At 41.3% G+C, this 19,754-nt stretch overlaps 1 protein-coding gene across 2 annotated transcripts in view; it reads right to left on the bottom strand.

Moving 5' to 3' along the window:
* Positions 1–8,563: 8,563 nt before the first annotated feature.
* Positions 8,564–19,754, bottom strand: part of SF3B1 (splicing factor 3b subunit 1) — a 33,765-nt gene continuing 22,574 nt past the window's right edge. For both annotated transcript variants that reach the window (XM_072120891.1, XM_072120892.1), the window contains 15 exons: positions 19,434–19,535; positions 18,541–18,720; positions 17,895–17,981; positions 16,965–17,235; positions 15,699–15,844; positions 15,454–15,600; positions 15,252–15,377; positions 14,786–15,007; positions 13,783–13,965; positions 13,559–13,670; positions 13,346–13,466; positions 12,968–13,099; positions 12,079–12,351; positions 11,359–11,575; positions 8,564–8,966 (listed from right to left, as the gene is read on the bottom strand). In XM_072120891.1, the coding sequence (XP_071976992.1) occupies positions 8,808–8,966; positions 11,359–11,575; positions 12,079–12,351; positions 12,968–13,099; positions 13,346–13,466; positions 13,559–13,670; positions 13,783–13,965; positions 14,786–15,007; positions 15,252–15,377; positions 15,454–15,600; positions 15,699–15,844; positions 16,965–17,235; positions 17,895–17,981; positions 18,541–18,720; positions 19,434–19,535 (2,478 nt within the window). In that variant the 3' untranslated portion in view covers positions 8,564–8,807. The remainder of the gene's footprint in view (positions 8,967–11,358; positions 11,576–12,078; positions 12,352–12,967; positions 13,100–13,345; positions 13,467–13,558; positions 13,671–13,782; positions 13,966–14,785; positions 15,008–15,251; positions 15,378–15,453; positions 15,601–15,698; positions 15,845–16,964; positions 17,236–17,894; positions 17,982–18,540; positions 18,721–19,433; positions 19,536–19,754) is intronic.

Raw genomic sequence — 19,754 nt, 5'->3', positions numbered from 1 at the left:
AAATGGAAACCCCCAAGAGTAGAGTATATTTTATTGCCGTAATTCCTCCAGTAACGGCTTCAAAGCCCTACTTTTTCATCAGAGTAAGACTTGAAAGAACAGGTAAAAGTTGTATGCATGACCTTTGGAACGTGATATCCCCTGCTGATATTGCCTTGGACATGATTGCCTCTTTGAGTTGATATCGGTGTACCCTACAGATGAAATCTCGGCTGTTCTGATGCTGAGCGTTTGGGTTGAAGTGAGTGATGGGCCCTATCAAGTTCCACAAGCGTATCTGCCGGTACTTCCAAGACGGAATTGAACAACTTGCGTAGGGTGTCATGAAGTGCAGGGGGTTCTGAGTCGGGTAAACCGCGGACTCTGATGTTGTTGCATCTCCCCTTATTCTCCGCATCATCCATTTGGTCAGCCAGGAATTGCAGTTGGAAGGAGTGAGAGGCGATGGTAGCAGCTTGAGTGGCTAGACGGGCACGGAGATCATTCTGGGTAAATTCACTCGGGTCTCAAGTTGTTGAACTTCCTCCTGCACTGCATGCAGCTCAGCGGTGTAAGACTGCTCCAACCTAGCAACATAGCTTTCCATATTATCCCTCGTGGGAATAGTGCAAAGGTGGGAACTCAGGGCACGTAATTCAGCAAGAGCACCAAATTCTTGTGACATCAAGACTCGTTGAGATTCAAATGCTCCCTCCTGAGAAAAGGCAGCATTGGATGCAGGATAACCAGTATGGGTTTTAATGTATCCGTGTCCGTCTTGAGAGCATTGCTGGGCAGACGACAAGAGGGAAGGGCTTGGGGTGTGCGCTACAGGTGTTGCTGGCCATTCTTCCCCTGTGTCAGGCCACAGGGCTGGGGAGCGGGGTGCTGATGCCAGTGTACCCCATCTCTCTCCATCCACCGTGGGCTCCCCTGGGTCCCCTCGCTCTCCTGCTGCCTCTCAACCTCCTCACCACAGGAAAGTCCAGCCATGTGAGGGTGGGAATGGGACAGGGACCCTTCTTGAGGCAAAACTGCAGGACTCTGAATTGCCGTCGGGGCCGCTGCTAGCCGTAGGGACTGCCCCATGGAAGTGGAACCGAGGGCCTCACTGTGCCCATGTGGCCCGGGTGAGGAGCCCCTAGCAGGTGGCTCTTCAGGGGGTGTTGGTGGAGCAAGGTGCATCTGGGCTTCCACTAATATGGTGTGAGCTGACCCCGAACCCTGCTGCACCTTGAAGTGAGAGTCCGGCTGCTATCCCGATCGCCTGCTGCAGCCCGGGTCCACTGGTGTTGGCGGTGATGTCCTCCGGCACGGGGCTCTCCTTACCGGCCGCAGTCAGGTGCCGGGTAGTCGCTGTGCCGGCCGAAGCTTCATTTACAGTTGTGACGTCAGTCGCCTGTGGCAGCGAGATGTCGGCCCGCGCTGCTTTGCCCGAAACCCTTGGATTTTCTGGAGGATCTCCATCCGTCCTTCTTGCCTCCAGATCTCTGTGGCGACTTGAATCTCCTTGGGGGACAAAAAACTTCCCTGGCGGTTTTGTATTAGGGAATCCTCTTTTCCTACTCGCCGCTTTCTCTAAGATCTTATCCAATGTGGATCCGAAAAATTCTCCTTCACAAGGGATATTACATATCTCCTGACCAGTTCTTGAGCCACAGGGCTCTTCTGGCTGAAATAGATAACACAACTGATCTTGCTGATAATCTAAGTGCGCCTACCGATGCATCCGCTAGGAAGGCTGAGGCTTTTTGTGCCGTAGTGACCTCCGTAACTAGTTGTGATCTTCGAACCCCCGACTTGATCTTTTCCTCCAGCTGGGTAAGGCACATAAACAGTGATCTAGACACACAAGTCGCTGCAATATTTGGCTTCTGCTGACGCTTCCCAGGAACGTCTCAGAAAACCGGTAATTACTCACCGGTAATTGCGTTTCCTTGAACCACGACACCACCCAACCAAAGAGGGATCCGCCTGCAGGGACAGGAAATCCAGACCTTCAGTGGATTACAGAGACTGCATGGGACTTAATGTTTTGATTATTTCTGACCACCGTACCATTCAGCATATCTTTCAATGAGAGTATCTCACACACATAACCCTAACACCCAAGTGTGAATCGTGAAAAAGAATTTTACAAGGGAGGGAATAACCAGGGTGCTGTCGTGGTTCAAGGAAACACAATTACCGGTGAGTAATTACCGGTTTCCCCCTCTCCCCACGACAGCACCCAGAGAGAATAGCATAGATGAAAAAAATTAGGGAGGGATTACTGAAGAAAACTCTTCGCCCAAAAGATAGCTCCTGTGCACCTGCTATATTCAGTCTATAGTGCCTATAGAAAGTGTGAGAAGACCAAGTGGCAGCCTGACAAATCTCGTTAACTGATACCTCTCTGAACTCTGCCCATGAGGAAGAGATTGCTCTGGTAGAATGGGCCTTTAGACCCTGTGGTATCGGCTGTCCTGCTGCTACATAAGCAGAGGTAATAGCTTGCCTGATCCACCAGGCTATAACCACAGCTGAGGCCTTTTGCCCCCTGTTCTTGCCTCCAAAAAGAACAAAAAGACTATCAGATTTTCTCCAATCTTTAATCCTGTCTAAATAAACCTCAATGGCCCTTTTAACATCTAATTTATTAAATTCTCTTTCCCTATCCGTAGATGGGTTACTACAGAAGGATGGGAGCCTGATCTCTTGGGATCTATGGAACCTAGAGACTACTTTTGGTAAAAAGGCCGGGTCTGTCATCAGAACCACTAGCACCTTAAGGAAAGGCGCTCTACAGGACAAAAGATATTTCTCCCACTCTACGAGCTGAAGTGATTGCTACTAAGAACACTACTTTAATAGTCAACCACCTTAATGAACAAGCCTCTAGGGGCTCAAAGGGGTCTCTTAGCAGATAATTTAAGACCAGAGTGAAGTCCCAAGGGGGCAGCGTACATCTCCTAAACGGGGTCATACGAGATGCTGCCTTTATGAACCGTGATATCCAGGGATGAGAAGCTAAGGGAGACTCGAACAGAGAGCTAAGGGCAGAAATCTGTACTTTAAGTGTGGCCGGCTTTAATCCCTTATCTAGTCCTGCTTGCAGAAAATCTAGTACCTTGGCTATATTTGGATGGGCTAAGTCTATCTTCTTTGGACTACAGAAATCTGAGAATACTCTCTAGACCTTGAAATAAATTTTTAGAGGTAGCTAACTTCCTACTCTTTTGCAGGGTTGTAATTACCTTGTCCGAGAGGCCTTTTTCCGTCAAGATGCGCCTCTCAAATTCCAGGCCGTCAGATGGAGATTCGCAATCTGTGGGTGGAAGACTGGGCCCTGGGAGAGGAGATCGTGATTCTCTGGAAGGATCCAAGGGTCTGATAGCGATAGTTCCCTCAGTATTGAGAACCATGCTCTTTTGGGCCAGAATGGGGATATAAGAATGACCCTGGCCTGATCCTGTCTTATCTTCTTTAGAACTCTCGGGAGGACAGACAGAGGTGGAAATGCATACGAGAGGCTAAAGTCCCACTTTATTATGAAAGCATCCAGACTCAACGGTTGATATCTCGGGTCTAGGGAGCAGAAAAGCTTGACCTGTCTGTTCCTTCTTGTGGCGAATAAATCTACCTCTGGTTGACCCCAGAGTCTGGTTATCTTGGAGAACACCTTCCGATTCAGGGACCATTCCCCCTGTCGTAAGAGATGACGGCTCAGGAAGTCCGCTTCCAGATTGTCCCTGCCTCTTATATGTATTGCCGATACTGATCTTAGATTGGCCTCTGCAAGCCTGAAGATCTGAATCAAGAGATTCATTAGAGACCCCCTTCCCAACATGAAGAGTTGTAAAGGTCTTGTATGATACATCGCCCAAGGTACCGCTGGAATTGCTGCCGTGAAGAGACCCAGAATCTTCATAATCTCCCTTATGGTAGGTGATGGCTGTCTGTACAACTTCTCTACTAAGGTTACTATCTTCACCACTTTAACCTGTGGAAGGAAGGATCTCTGTTGAATGGAATCCAGTCTGATGCCTAAAAAGATCTTTGATCTGGCAGGTGTAAGGGAGGATTTTTTCAGATTCACCATCCAACCTAACAGATGTAGAATCTTCAGTACTACCTTTATCGGGATCTCCAATTTCTCTGCTGAACTTGCTATCCGCAGGAAGTCGTCGAGATATGGCACGAAAGTGCCCCGATGGTTTGTGTATGTATCAATTTCGTGAAGACTCTCGGAGCTACAGCCACTCCAAAGAGTAGTGCTCTGAATTGGAGGTGCTCTATCTTGCCACTCACTACTACCGCCACTCTCAGGAACTTCTGACTGGATGAATAGGGACGTGGTAATATGCATCTGCTAGGTCTATGGAAGCCATATAACAATCCTGAGAAAGTAGGTTTATGGTTCACTTTATGGACTCCATCTTGAACTTCTCCACCCGCAGGTACAAATTCAGTGGTTTTAGATTTATGATGGTACGGAGGGAGCCATCCGGCTTCTTTATAAGGAACAGGGTTGAGTAGAATCCTGTTCCCTGATCCTGAAGTGGCACTTGCCTGAGTACCTCCTTCTCTAATAAGCCGTCCCACCTCGGCTTCCAGAGCATGTTTCGCTACTCTTCCGGGCACTGATGGTATCCTGAAACGCTGCGGGGGGGGGGAATAGAAAAGGTAACTTTAGGCCATCCTGTATGATCCCCATGATCCATTCGCTCCCTGTAATCTTTCTCTACTCCTCCTTGAACAGGGAGAGTCTTCCCCCCACAGGACCCCTGGCGTCATTGCTGACCGGGGCGTTTACTGGAATCCTGAGGTCGAGAGAACATGAAGCCTCTAGACTTTCTAGAGGATCGCCATCCTTCCTTTTTGTCTCCGGATCTTCGGGGAGATCTGAACCGCCTTGAGGAACAAAAAAAATTTCTTGTACTAGGAAATCCCTTTTTTCTGTCTTCCTGCCTTCTCTAAGAGGTCATCTAGAGCAGATGCAAATAGGAACTCCCCTTCGCAAGGGATACTACATAAATGGCTCTTTGAAGGTAGGTCACCTGCCCAGTTTTTCAGCCACAAGGCCCTTCTGGCTGAATTGGATAAAGCCGCTGATCTTGCTGACAACCGTAGGGCGTCTATCAAGGCATCTGCTAAGAAGGCTGAGGCCTTCTGCGCGGTGGTAACCTCTGAGATAAGATGTGACCTAGAAGCACCGGTCTTAATCTTCTCCAGCTGGGAAAGCCAAACATATAAAGATCTAGAGACGCACGTGGCAACGATATTGGGTTTAAATACGCCTGCTGCAGCCTCCCAGGAGCGCCTTAGAAAGCCATCTGCCTTCTTATCCATGGGATCCTTAAGCACACCTGAATCCTCCACTGGAAGAGCGCTCTTCCTAGAGACTTTTGAAACGGCAACATCCACCTTCGGTGCCTTGTCCCAGATCTCTGACTCATTTTCCGGAAAAGGATATTTCCTTTTCATCGCCCTAGGGACAAAAACTTTTTTTGTCCGTCTTTCGCCATTCCGCCTGGATAAGGGAGGAAATATTCTCATGGATAGGAAAAAACCTTTTCTTCCCTTCTCCTAGACCCTGGAACAAGACGTCCGTTACTGAGCGTTCCTCCTTTTCTTCCTCCAACTCCATAGTCGCTCTTACTAGTTTAATAAGAGGATCAAGATCTTCAATAGGGAACAAGGGTCTGCCTGACCTGTCCTCCTCTTCTGACTGATGACTGTTCCGGACTAGGGCCAGAATCTTCAAAACGCCTCGAAGTGCCTGGGGAATTTTCTGACCTGAGGGATCTCATTTCCTGCACGGAACTACGCACCTCCTGCTGGATTAGCATGTGCATGGATTCAAATAAGGCTGACTGATCCTGCGCTAACAGGCGCTTATACTTAAAACCAATGTGTTGAGTCAGGCAGATTATCTCCACAGATTCTACATACACGATTCTTAGACTTTACAGTGGCTTTCCCCCTATGCGATTCTTCCCTCTAAAACAAGAGTTCACATAAGACATCATCAGAGCCAGTTTAAAGGCATGGTAAGGCCACACTCACCAACCAGCGGACTATCCCTCTACCAATTTTACCGTAGCGGTGTCCACCGATTCTCTTCCACCTTTATTAGAACTCATCTTATCTGGTGGAGAGTGTTCAACAGTCTCTTCCAACTGACTGGAGTGGCTCCTGTGGCTGGCTGTGGGTGCAGAACAACACACATGACTCCTGTGTGGGATCTCATTTTAAAACTCCCGCCCGTGATGTCATCTCCCACGTGGGACGCTGAACGGTGTGCCACTTCCGGTCCCCGCAGGAAGTGGAACCGACACCATTTTCTCGAAGACCGCTGCGGGGAAGAGTAAGAACCTGCGCTCAGCCGCCTCCACTCCTGCACACGTCCGTCTGCCACCCGCAGTCGTTGCTGCACTTTGCAGCCTTCACCAATTCGTACCCCGCCGAGCGTCCACCCTCCGGGGATCCTGTGCAGCCACGTAGGGAGACCTGGGACTCCCATTCCCCCCTCTTTCCGCGATTCCGAGCCTCACCGAGACTCTGGATACCCTGTCAGGGACAGGAAACCACTGAAGGAGATGGGGCGTACCGCACATTTTAAGGTCTGGATTTCCTGTCCCTGGAGGCGGATCCTTCTCTCTCTGGTTGGGTGCTGTCGTGGTGAGAGGGGGAAACTGTCAGCCTTCTTATCCATAGGTTCCTTTAAAACCCCAGAATCCTCCACTGGAAGAGCCACTTTCCTAGAGACATTGGATACAGCCACATCCACTTTGGGTGCTTTGTCCCATGCCTCCGTATCCTTTTCTGCAAAGGGGTATTTTCTCTTCATGGCTCTACGGAAAAACACTTTCTTTTCCAATTTCTTCCATTCCGCTTTGATAAGGGAAGAAATGTCTTCTTTCGTTCCCCTAATCCCTGGAACATGATGTCCGTTACTGAGCGCTCCTTCTCGTCCTCTAGCTCCATTGTAGCCCTGACCAGCTTTATCAAATGCTCTGTATCTTCTGCTGGAAACAAGGGTCTACCTGATATCATCTTCCTCAGAGTCTGATGACAGATCTTCTGGGCTAGAGCTTGAGTTGTTTGATACCCTAGAGGTGCCAAGGGAACTCTGGGATCGAAGGCATTTTTTCATCCCCTGCACAGAACTACGCACCTCCTGTTGGATAAAGGCCCGCATGGATTTAAACAAGGCCGACTGCTCCTGATCTACCATACGTTGTATACATTGATCACAATTTGGTTTCGGATGAGAGTCTGGCAGGTCATCTCCACAAATCCTACAAACACGGTTTCTAGACTTGGTGGCAGATTTTCCCCTATGTGTCTCTTCCTTCTAATAAAAAAAAAAAAAAATCACGTAAGAGACTTATTAGAACCAGTTTAAAGGCTTAGTAAGGCCCCACTTACCATCCAGCGGACTTTCCCACTAAACCATATTTACCGTAGCTGTGTCCATTGAATCTCTACCACCTCCGTTCGAGTTCATCCTCGCCTGGAGTAGAGTAAGCTGGCCTTCAGGGTCCTCTGACCAAGGTACAGAGGCAGACTAGCTGAATACAGATCCTGTAGCCGGCTGCAGGTGTAGAATACACATAGGAATCCTGTGTGGGACCTGAAATTTGAATTTCCCGTCTGGTGACGTCATCAGAACAAGTGATATGCTTCTCCTTGCCCCACTTCCGGTCTCTGCCGGTAGTGGGGCGGACGCCATTTCTTTTTCCTCGGCCTGCACCGGAACGGAGCGCGCAATCCCCGGCATAGACTCTGCTGGTGTGGAGGGGACATCCAGACTGTGGTTGCGACTCGCAGCCTCCATCGCACAACCCCGCCGAGGGACACGCTCGGCCACCTCATGGTACCTGGGACTCCCATTCTCCCTCTTGCCACGCAACGGAGCCTCACTGAGACTCCCTGGATCCCCATCAGGGACAGGAAAACCACTGAAGGAGGAAAGATGGGCCACGTTTTAGATCTGGTTTTCTGGTTGGCTTGTACACGAGTATATACTGATACAAGCTACTCAATAACCAGGACCTATGGATTTTCCTCAGCCTCATCTGCCACAGGTGTTTTCTGGCAAAATTTCTAATTTGTCGCCCTACCATTACAAAATCCGGTGGGGCGCCATAGTTTCCGGTCTGGCTTGTATTGCGCGGCCGGTGGATCCCCTGTAGGGAAAGGAAGCACTGGTGAGGGGTTGCTAGGGAGGGAAATTTAAATATTTAAACTCTCATTTGCTGTTCCAACAGAGCATAAGAGCAACCTCGGGGTGGGCCAGTCATGGGGGACAATGGAAATTATAGATTTCAAAGTTGAATTTAAAAAAATTACCCTAAAAAAAGTCAGTGACTTCACTGAGGAAACACCCCAATCGGCGGGGTAGGCGAGCCCCTGGGCGACGTGTCCCACTGCATAAACATACAGTTGGATAAGTTTGTGCCCCATAAGTGTCCTTACAACGCATGGCAAAAAAAAAAAAATTACGTGAACCAAGCCCAAGATAGCATACAATCAATGAAAATCTAAATCTAAATAAGGCTTAACGATTTTAACGCGTAAAGGAAACGCAAACGTGGACTTATTTTACACAAAATGTTTATTAGCCCAAATACACATCCCTCTTAAGCACTAGGAATGTCTGAACCACAAGAAAGGAAGATCGAAAATGCAGTCAGATAATATGACATTACAGCTTTCTAAGCCACAACCATTTTTACATGAAAACAAGCTAATTTAAAATGCATGCTATAAAGCTTTTAAGGTCTTCAGTACTACTAAGCAATCATTTTAAAAAGACGAGAGAAAAAAAAAAAAAAAAAGTTTTATAAGATGTAATCCAGCTCGTAACGAACATAAGTATTCTTTTCATCATTGTAAACTCGAGGATAATGTGCAATGAGAGCATCTTGTGATCCGATATATATTGAATTGTAGATTTTCCAATAAACATCTCTGACTTTTCTGGCAGGATGGAAAAGGCCCTGTAAAAAGACATCAATATTATTACTTAATATGAAGTCATTTGGGCACTACACAAAATGTACATTGCAGAAAACAAATGTATATTGTGATAACACTTTGGTTAGAATGCAAATATAAAACAAAAAGTGCATCAGGATTTTAACCACTGATACAGATGGACATTCACATTTATCACTAGCAGATTTTTCTTTGGGTTTTCAACACATTTCTGCTTGCAAAGGCAAGTAATAGGTCTTGTGTTTAAACTGGCCACAAGAGATATTTGATTGCCGATTGGTCCAAGGCTTTGCTTGAATAACAGATGAGCCTAGTGTAATTTACCGACTTAAGTATCTTGCAACAGTCTGAATCTAAAGAATGGAGGGACAACTTTAAGGATTTTTTTTTTTAGCTGATGTATTCCCAAAGTCATTTTTACTGAACATAAAATAAACCACCCTAGAGTTGCACAATTTTGGTAAGGATTTTGTTTTTACAAGCCTTCACTGAATAGTCAAATTGACAATTTGTATATGCTGTCTAATTATTTTGATTATAGAAATATACTTTTTTTTTTTAGATTTTATGTTTTAATACCCAAGGTAAATCTTTGGACTTAATTTACCTTCACTAGGTGATCTGAGCATATGATAATTAGATAGCTTGCATCACGCACATCAATACTGCAGTGGACAGTGGATGACTAATGAACCCTTGGCATGCCTGGAAGACTTGAGGCTCTGGAACCGCAAAGTATTAAACTCTACACAGTGGAACCACTGTATTACTTATAGTCCCACATTCGCACACATTTCACCTTAACCGGTTAAAGACTGGGCCTTTCCTGTTTTTTCATGTCCATTTTTCACTCCCCAACTTCAAAAAGCTATAACTTTTTTATTTTTACACGTAAAAAGCTGTGTGATGGCTTGTTTTCTGCGTAACAAATTGCACTTCATATTGATGGTATTAAATATTCCATGCCATGTACTCGGAAGTGGGAAAAAAAATTCCAAATGCTGTGAAAAAACGCATTTGTGCCATTTTCTTGTGGGCTTGGATATTACATCTTTCACTGAGCGCCCCAAATGTCTACTTTATTCTTTGGGTTGGTACGATTAAGGGGATACCAAATTTGTATAGGTTTTATAATGTTTTCATACATTTACAAAATTAAAACCTCCTGTACAAAAATATATATTTTTTTATTTTGCCATCTTCTGGCGCTAATAACTTTTTTATACTTTGGTGTACGGAGCTGTGGGTGGTGTCATTTTTTGCGACATTTGATAATATTTTCAATGATATTATTTTTAGGACTATTAGACCTTTTGATCACTTCATATAGATTTTTTTTTCTATTTTTCAAAATGGCAAAAAAGTGCTATTTTCTGTTACGGGGTTAAACGCATTGAAAAACCGTTAATATATTTTGATAGATCGGGCATTTTCGGACGCGTCGATACCTAATGTGTTTATGATTTTTACTGTTTATTTATGTCAGTTTTAGGGAAAGGGGGGTGATTAGAATTTTTAGGTTTATTTATTTTTTTTTACTTTTTTTTATTTTTCATACTCCCTAGGGTACTTTAACCCTAGGTTGTCTGATCCATCCTATCATATACTTTCTTTCTACAGTATGGCAGTATATGGGGATTTTCCTCCTCATTCATTACAATGTGCTACCACTTCCGAGTACATGGCATGGAATATTCATGTAAAAATTTTTACACAGCTCCTGAAGTACGGTACTTCGGATTTGAGCAAAGCTACCTGCACATAAACGTGCTCAGTCAGTCAGTGGAGAAGGACTTGTGCTTTTTAGATTTGACTCCTGAGCACAGCGACAGGAGTCCTTGTATCAAAGAGAAATATAATCCTAAGAGTCCACGTCTGCCGAATGAACAGCAGCACATGGACAAGCAGGTACCCTGAGAAACACATTTTGCCATACATGCAATAAGACAGATAAATGTGCTTGTTGCCCAAAAGTTAAAGACCTGTAAGCAGAATTTTACCCCTTAAATCAGGGATAGCAGCTGGTAAAGAGTTAAAAAGCCTCGCCATATCACCTACCACTGAGGAACTTTAATTGCATATCGGATAAATAGCTGTAAATGAGTAGACATAAGTCAATTTCTGAAGAGGAGAGTTACGGTTTCTCCAGGATGTTAGTGAACCACGCCAGCTGTCTTCAAATCTCGGCCATGGCATTCAGCAGTGAGCACGGTGTGGGAAACTGCATAACTTCTGAGTAAGGTTTATAATGCTTGTTCTTGACAACAGTTTCCCCTTAACTCAGTTGCGGAAGATCACAACACACACACACAGTGGAAAATGGTGGTACAACTTGAAATGCTGCAAACATTAGGTTTTGTAATATGGGAACTACATAAAAAAAAAAAAAATTACCTGTAAGCAATACTGCAGCATTCTGCATGGTCCAATAGCAACTCTAAGACCTTCCAGTGCTCCCATAACAGCTTGGATGACATGAGGAGAGGTTTCAAATACATTGGGCCACACATAATTTAACAAATGGTTCAAAGAATCTTCACAACCAAATCCATATACACCTAGTGACATATGCTGAACTACGGCACTTGCAGTTTGCCTATGTACAAGATCCCTGTAAGTGTTTAAAAATAGTTAAGTTATTAATTTTACATTTATATATGTCAGCACATCAAAAACCAAGTAAACAAATCTACAAGGGGTGGGTACACTTTCTAGAAATCATAAAATATCACCTTAATAATAGGGTGGGGGAATTTATCAAAAGCTGGTGCCTAATGCCATGCCAGGCATACAAGTCTTGATAATGCCCCCCGTGGTTATAAATGTTTGAACAAGTATCCGAGTCTTACAATCTTCTCCCTTATTTTTACTGCACTATGGGTCACGCAAGTAATGTCTTTGTCTGCAACCAATTATGAATAAGGTTAAAAAAAACAAAGAAAGTCCATGGAAGTGTAGTGAACATTGGTGCAGAGCTGCTACACATTATTATAATAAAGGACCAAGTGCAGAATTTGGGGGGGGGGGGTGAGGGGGGGATAAAGGCTAGCCTCATCTAAATTTTCTACAATTTTACCCCCAAAAAATAAAAACCAGAATCAAAAAGATAATTACCTGTCCATCAAAGCATCTTCAAGCAGTGGTGTGACAGCATAGATATAGTCTTTTCCCATTTCTCCAATGTACTCAAACAGGAAGGACAAAGACTTTAACACACCATTCTGGACATTCAATTCTGGAACTCTGTATTCATTCATAAGTGCAGGGAGAACCGTAAAAGGTGAACATGTTTCTGCCACAATAGCAATAGCCACTGTGGTACATACTCTGTTCTGTCTTTCTTGTACTTTCAAGTTATTAAGAAGTGTTGCAAGAACATCATGTGGTCTAAAAGGGGGAAAAAAAGCACACATTGAGAATGTGGGTGTGTAGGAGTTGGAAAGTAAGTATGTGTGTTGCTGAGTATTCTTTTTAATTATTTATTTACACCATCGCCTACTCATGAGGCCAATTCAGACAATTGCTTAGTTTTCGCAGCTCTGTGCATTAAAGCGTTGCTGAAGCTTTGAGTTATAGTCTGAACCCAGCTGCAAGTATTAAAAAAAGCAGAGCCGGAGTAGGTCCAAGGCATCAGTTTTAAGTTTCAATAACTCGTGGCAAATGCAACTGGTATCAAGAGCATTATAGAATCATGCATTAGAAGGGGTTTATAAATGTCAATAACTACTAGACAACTCATTTATATATGCCCCACATATAATCAATACAGTAGCTGAACCAACAAGCCTTACTGGTATCAACAAAGTTGATTTTAGGGTTTTTGAATTGAATTTGCTTTTTAAAAAAAAGTCTAAGAAGTGTGAGTTTTTTTTGTGTGCAGTGACCAACCATGAGAAAATATACAGGTATAGATCTACCAATATAAATAAAATAAATGCCTAGCAGCAAAAGTGTTAAAAGACTAAACAGAAAGTAAGGTGTTGGAGGCGGGGGAAATGCATACCCAATCGCTTTTGCAATGTAGCCAAAAGTGTTAACAGTAGCTCTTCTGATCGCCTTTTTATGAGCCTTTAGCAACTCCAATAATTCAAAACAAATTCTCATCCATTCTCTTGCAGATACATATTCTGCTCCCCTATGGAAAAGTAAACAAAAAAAGTTTTACAAAGCACAATTCAACATTGATATCAAAAGATAGTCAACTGCACAATACATAAAATACACTCTTAAGCTAATTAAAACCAGTAAATTGACCACTGTTTATTTTGTCATAATTCAAGATAGGTTGGGCCAGGTCACTTATGCTTACACTATTCACTGGTTTTAATGTTATTTTCCATTGTATATTTATATTAGGCATTTACACTTTATTAAAGCTTACCTGTCAGCAATGCGGCCAACCAAATCAATACAATTTTCCTGCACCTTTTCATGTCTGTTCTTCAAAATTGGTGTTAGTCTTGGAAGTAAATCTTTTATTGGAGGAGTCATTTTGTGCATACCTATTATAGATTCAATCAATAATTTAGCAGGTACACTCAATACATCTTTCATATATACAGTAGATAAAAAAAAAAATTAAGGCCACAATTACCTATAACATTAACAATTGCCTTTAAGGCTCCTAGAATGCTTCCGAGTACTTCAGGATACTCCTCTCCAAGGTACTCATACAAGACAACTCCTAAATGGCCCATTAATTTTTCCTAAATTGGTCAAAAGAAAGACTAAAAGTTAACAGTTCACAATCATACTTTGGCAAAGTTACAGCAATAACTAAATATACATACACAAATAAGAATATAGGTGTGTACCTACCTCTTGACAGGTTTTCATTACAACTGCGGTCCTAGAAATTAAGTCTGCAGCTTGCTGTCTCACTTTTGCAGATTTGTTATTAAGGCGCCACAATACTGTACCACAAATCTGGGGAAGGTATGGCTTAACTCTTTTTCCAAGAGCATTGACAACTGTTCCAAAACCATTTAACATCACAGAATCCTAGAGGGAAGAAAGAATCACATTTTATCATAAGTTGAGATTACATTTTAAAGCATCATTCAAAATCAAAATCTTCAGTCCACCTGAACAAATGCATTTTATAATGTGTTACCAGACCGGAATAATAGTTAAAACCCAGAGCTTCAGGTACAATTCTGCCAAATGACAGAATTTGAGTCAATGTAAGGCATTGATTACCGATACAAGGTGAACTATAGAATTGATCACAGGCTGCTACAGGTGTGGATTTGCACACAGGCAGAAGCCAGAGATCCAAAAACATTACATGTAGTTGTTTAAAATCAAACTATACTTATCCTTCGGCATGCTAGATTTATGAGTCTGATGCACCATAAAGGTTAGTTTGGCTCCAGCAATAAACTATTAAGTCAATGCTAAAACTATGTAGGGTTTTATGAACATTATTTTAGGATCTATTAAGCATTAAAATTTATTAAGATAGGCTCTAAATGAGTATGTAGCGTAAGCTCTGTTCACACAGCTTTGAAACTGTCATATTAAATAGGAGAATCCCCCCTTTAATAGAATGTAAGGATTGTGTATGGATGCTACACAGAATCAGAGCTAACCACATCTGAAATAGAAAGCTGTATATAAAAATTACATTTTACTATAATTTTAAGCATGTATATTTCTGGTTCTATGAATCCTCCATACTCAATCCATATTAAATGGGAGAATATAAAAAGGAGAGATTCTGAATATCCTTTAAAACATTACATAATATTGATAATTATTAAAGGCCAATAACACAGAATACATTGCACTCGAAGTCTTAAATATATTTCTTAATACACACCTCTGTAGTCTGTTCTTGAAATGCGTAAAGAATTCCATCAATCAATTGCTCTTCTAACTTATGGTCAATATCTGCAGCTCCTAGATTTCCCATAATTTTCTCAATTGTTTCCATCACCATTTTTCTGTATTGTTCTGCTTCATCTTTGAGGTCATCCACAATTCTTGAAATGATTTCAGCGGCCCCCACTTTGTTTGCAAGTTCCACTGTTGTGTCCACCAACTACAATAAAAGGCAAAAAAATTTAAAATTACATCCCAGAAGAAAAAAATAAATAATAATAATAATAAATAATAAATAATAATAATAAATAAATAATAATAATAATAATAATAATAATAATAATAATAATAATAATAATAATAATAATAATAATAATAATAATAATAATAATGGAGGGGAAGCATGTATGGGCCAAAACAAACAAAAAAAAAAAAAAAGTAAGGAAAAAAAAAAGTGTACATACCTGTCTGTAGTTTCTTCTGTCTAGAGCCATTCTATGTTGCCAGAAGTGCTTGAAAAATGGGGGAAGGATTTCGGTCTTTATGTAATTTGCTTCGACACCATCAGTACCACAGCATTGCTTAACCACCTGCAAAAACAAAATCATTAATAAAATGTTTGCGAACTTAAACATTGAAGGATATAACAAGACCATAAACTCATACCTTGAGAACTATTTTCTTCATTTCTTCATCAGGAGATTGAAATTCTCTAATTAAAATCAACATAACTTCTCTGGTGTAGTAGTTTGCATACTCGGCATCCATGAGAGGAATAAGGTATCCAATAGCCTTTAAAAATGCAGCAAGACCCTGTTGACAGGAAAAAAAAAAAATAAACAAACAAAACCATGATGCCGAGCTTCTTCCAGTCCAAAAGGCAATTAAAACTTCAAAAAAATCATAAATACCTTTCCTCTGTGCTGTCGAATACCTTTCCATAAAGGTTTTAGTACAGAATCAAATGATTCAATACCATAGGGTGTGGCTGCTTCTGCTAAAGCTGCAATAGCCAAAGCGCTGATTGTACGAACTTTTTGTTGCTCATCAACCAAGCCTAATAATTTAAAAAAAAATAATCATAATAAATCATTATGTAGAACACACACACAAAAAAAAAAACTAATAATCAGCTTTCTTTTTGGTATCCTTACCAAGAACTTTATAATATAAACCTCAAGCCCTTGCTGTCCTATATATGTATGGTACCGCTGAAGGGTCATTCCCTCCTGGAATTATCCAGGACAAGTTAATGCCACATATCAAGTATATGGGTGATCCCCTATCCACAGGAAAGGAGTTAACTAGATCAGTGAGACTGCTGGTGTGACTGCACCCACCTCTCTAGAGAACAGAGGTGGCTCAATGATCAGCAAGTTATCCCTTATCCTGCGTATAGGAGATTACCACTATTTGGGACAACTCCTTGAGGGACAGCACAGCAGGTCCAGCGACCCATGAGTGTGCTGGATCTGGCAGCAGTTTAATTGATGAAGAGCTAAACAGTGTGAAGTAGCAGCTACGGAGAGCTGTATGGTCACATCTATGGGCTTATCCAAACCATAACAATGGGGGCCATGATTTGGTAGGATAATTTACAGCCAGGTCAAGGGCACCTGATGCGGTGAGAACAAGATGCCTCACAACTGAGCCACTCTTCTTTGTATAGAGAAAAGTGGTGAGGAGCGCTCACCCCTCCTCTGTGCTACACCCAGGTTCTGGCCCAGGGAGAACACAAGTATCAGATTGTTGCCTGTGTGCAAGTTTGCAGCTGCAGGACAGAAAAGCCCAAAAAATAGAGGCATTAACAAACGAAGGCAATTGCAGGAATAAAGAAACAAGACCTCACGTGAAAATAAAATTCTATGTTCACAGAATGAACTAGGGCTGGGCAATATTGTGCAATAGTTGAATCAGTTTTTTTAAAAATAGAAATAACACAAATCTGCATCAAACACGCACACAAAAAGCCATGCATATTTGATATACACTTGGTAAGGATTTCCACATTTTGTTGTCACCGATTGGGAGGAGCAAATAAAACCGATATTCTAGCAAGATGCAACAAATTCCTGTGGATGCCTCATTTATGCTGCTTTTCATTTGGAAATTGATTTAAAATTAAGTTGTACAAGTTAAAACTTTTAAGTTTAAAAAAAAATAAACCACAAACTTACCATGTTCGATAATCTCCACCAAACTTCTTAGATGTGGCAAAATTGCACATCCCATGAGAATGGCAATTTGCTGCACGATCTTAATACCAGTGTGACGTGCCTGCCATGACTTCTTGCTTTTACAGACGGCTTTTAGGAAAGGAAGCAATGAAGGAATGCCAAGAGCAGAAGCAACTACGGCAAAAGCTCTGGCAGTTGTATTACGGACATATTCATCCATATTGTCGATATCTGGTCTCATTGTTGAAATCATTGTAGCCAAGCCAGCAGCCTAAATGAGCGATTAAAAAAAAAAAAAAAAAAAAAAAATAGTAATAATAAAATTAACAAAATTAAGACTTTAATATGCAACAAGATAAAGAAGCAATAGTGGCCTTTCTTCTTGGTCTTTAAAACAAAATAACTTTCTGTAGCAGTGTCTCCAGTTCCATTTTGAAACAATCCTGACAGACATTTTACTAAAAGGAAGAGAAAGATATATAGAACTGCACAGGTCATGCACAAATGTAAATAGCAGTGTGGCAGTGCTGAAGGGGTTAATGGGTAAATTTAGACAAAAGATTTTCATCCAGAATATATGCATCTACATTGTGACCGATTTGAAAACACAATTACGAGGTATTGCTGGTTTACGTTTCACTAAACATTGAAAATGATACTGTCTGCCTGACTAGAAACGTTTAAAACTAGATAAATTTTACTAATAATTTCTTAAAATTTTGTAAATTCGATGTCTAATACATTCAGGCACTAGACATCGAATTTACAAAATTTTAAGAAATTATTAATAAAATTTATCTAGTTTTAAGCGTTTCTAGTCAGGCAGACCGTATCATTTACATTGTGACTGACCTGTCACAAAAACAGCCCAGCTATGATAAGCAATTATTAGTCACCCAATCATAATTACAAGAACACATCATGAATTACCTTGGCCAAGTTGGATATTATTTCTCTTCCTTCTACTCTAGCATAATAATCTTCATCAATGAGCAAGGGTTCAATAACCACAAGAATCTGAAAAAAAAAAAAAAAAAAATATCAATGTTAATGAAAGATCATTTACGCGGGCACAGCCAAAATATATGTCTCTACACAACTGCCACATATAAAGAGAACTCACAAGGATGTGATCCATTAAAGAACTGTTGTTTGTGATCATATTTGAGACTATTTACAAATTTATTAGGACTCTCACTGGTTAATTCTGCAACACCAGCATGTTTTAGGATATTTTAATTTGTTAATACATAAGCAACTAGTGCTCAAGTCACAACTGTTCAAACTAAAACTTGGTAAGGAGGGGGGGGGATAGCATATCTTTGCAACATTTTCGTATTTGCCTGCTAAAGGCAATTATGATATTGATTAGGTTTCAGTTGGCTCAAGTATGCTTGTAGAAATTCAAAGCATGCATCTAATAAGTAAAAGCAATGCATACTATAACAGTTTCTGTAACTACTATAGTAGCCCGATTTCCTGTGAATAACAAAGTTAATTTAAATACTATGTTAGAATTTCAGAAAAGCTGCGCAAGAAAAAAATTCTAACAAAAACCCAAACAAGATAACAGTACCTTATGCACATATGGCCGAACCAAGTCATCCAGCTTGTATAAAATTCTGTCAATAACTTTGACTAATAAATGTCGTTCTTGGTCTTCAAGGGTTGGCGACATCAAGAGAGGAAGAATTTGATTAAACAGCGGTCCAGCTCCAAACTCCCGGGCTTTATCAGTAATTTGTCGCAACGCTGCCTGTTTTGTAAAAAAAAAAAAAAAAAAAAAATTTACATTTAAAAATTATAAATAAACAAGTAAAAACAAGGCCAAGTTCACACCATTGCTAGTAGTGTCTAATAACTGAATACACTAACAGCGTAATAGACACCTTAAGGCTACTTTCACACACACATAAATGCCCACATATGGGACGTGCACTGGAGAGGAGAGGTGGGATGAGTGCAAACTGCCGTGTACATGGGGAAAGACAGAACATGATCTCTTTAATCCCGCCTACTGCCGCTGGGAGCCTATTGCAGTCTATGGGGACGTATACACGCCTAAGATCTTGCAACCCAATATAGGAGTCCATACGACGGTTGTGTGAATGATGTCAAGTGGTTGATAAACAAAATCACAAGTAATGGAAAATACACGATTTACATTTAGTTCTCTCTAAAGTTACCAAAATAATTATTTCTACATTTTTTCTTGAAGTGACTTATTAACAACAAGTAATGCATTATTGCTCCCTTCAAGGACTGAGGGTGCGGCAAAGAGTGTTTTACCAAGGAAGGGAATTTAAAACAGTCAGTAAAAATAGCCGAATTGTGATCTGATTTTAGGCCTAGTGCAGTTTGTATAAAACTGAGCACATTAGGATGTCATACAAGTTCAGCGAGTTTTTTTTTTGCGCACTTAATATACTACTTCAATAGATGAATTTCACACACAATTAGAATACATACTTTCCGCATAGGGGGGGTCCCATTCTTTATTTTTAGCAGCAACTTCATGATTTTTCGCTCTTTTTGCTCTTCTGGACTAAGTGTTGATTCATCTACGTCCACCTATAATTAAAAATAAATACATTTTTCTTTTCTTTACCAATAGTTAACATTCAGCTACCAGTCTGCTTAAAAAGCATCCAACTAAAGGTAATTGTAATACAGTTTGTATAAAGAGTTTAATTACTGTATTTTTTGGGCTATAAGGCGCACCATCAATAAATGCCTGCTCAAACGTCTTGGTTCATATATAATGCGCACCAGATTATAAGGTGCACCTAA

Source organism: Engystomops pustulosus, chromosome 8 (assembly GCF_040894005.1).
Source record: "Engystomops pustulosus chromosome 8, aEngPut4.maternal, whole genome shotgun sequence".
NCBI lineage: Eukaryota > Metazoa > Chordata > Amphibia > Anura > Leptodactylidae > Engystomops > Engystomops pustulosus.
The sequence above is the reverse complement of the archived record's forward strand: the minus strand, read 5'-3'. Positions and strand labels throughout refer to the sequence as shown.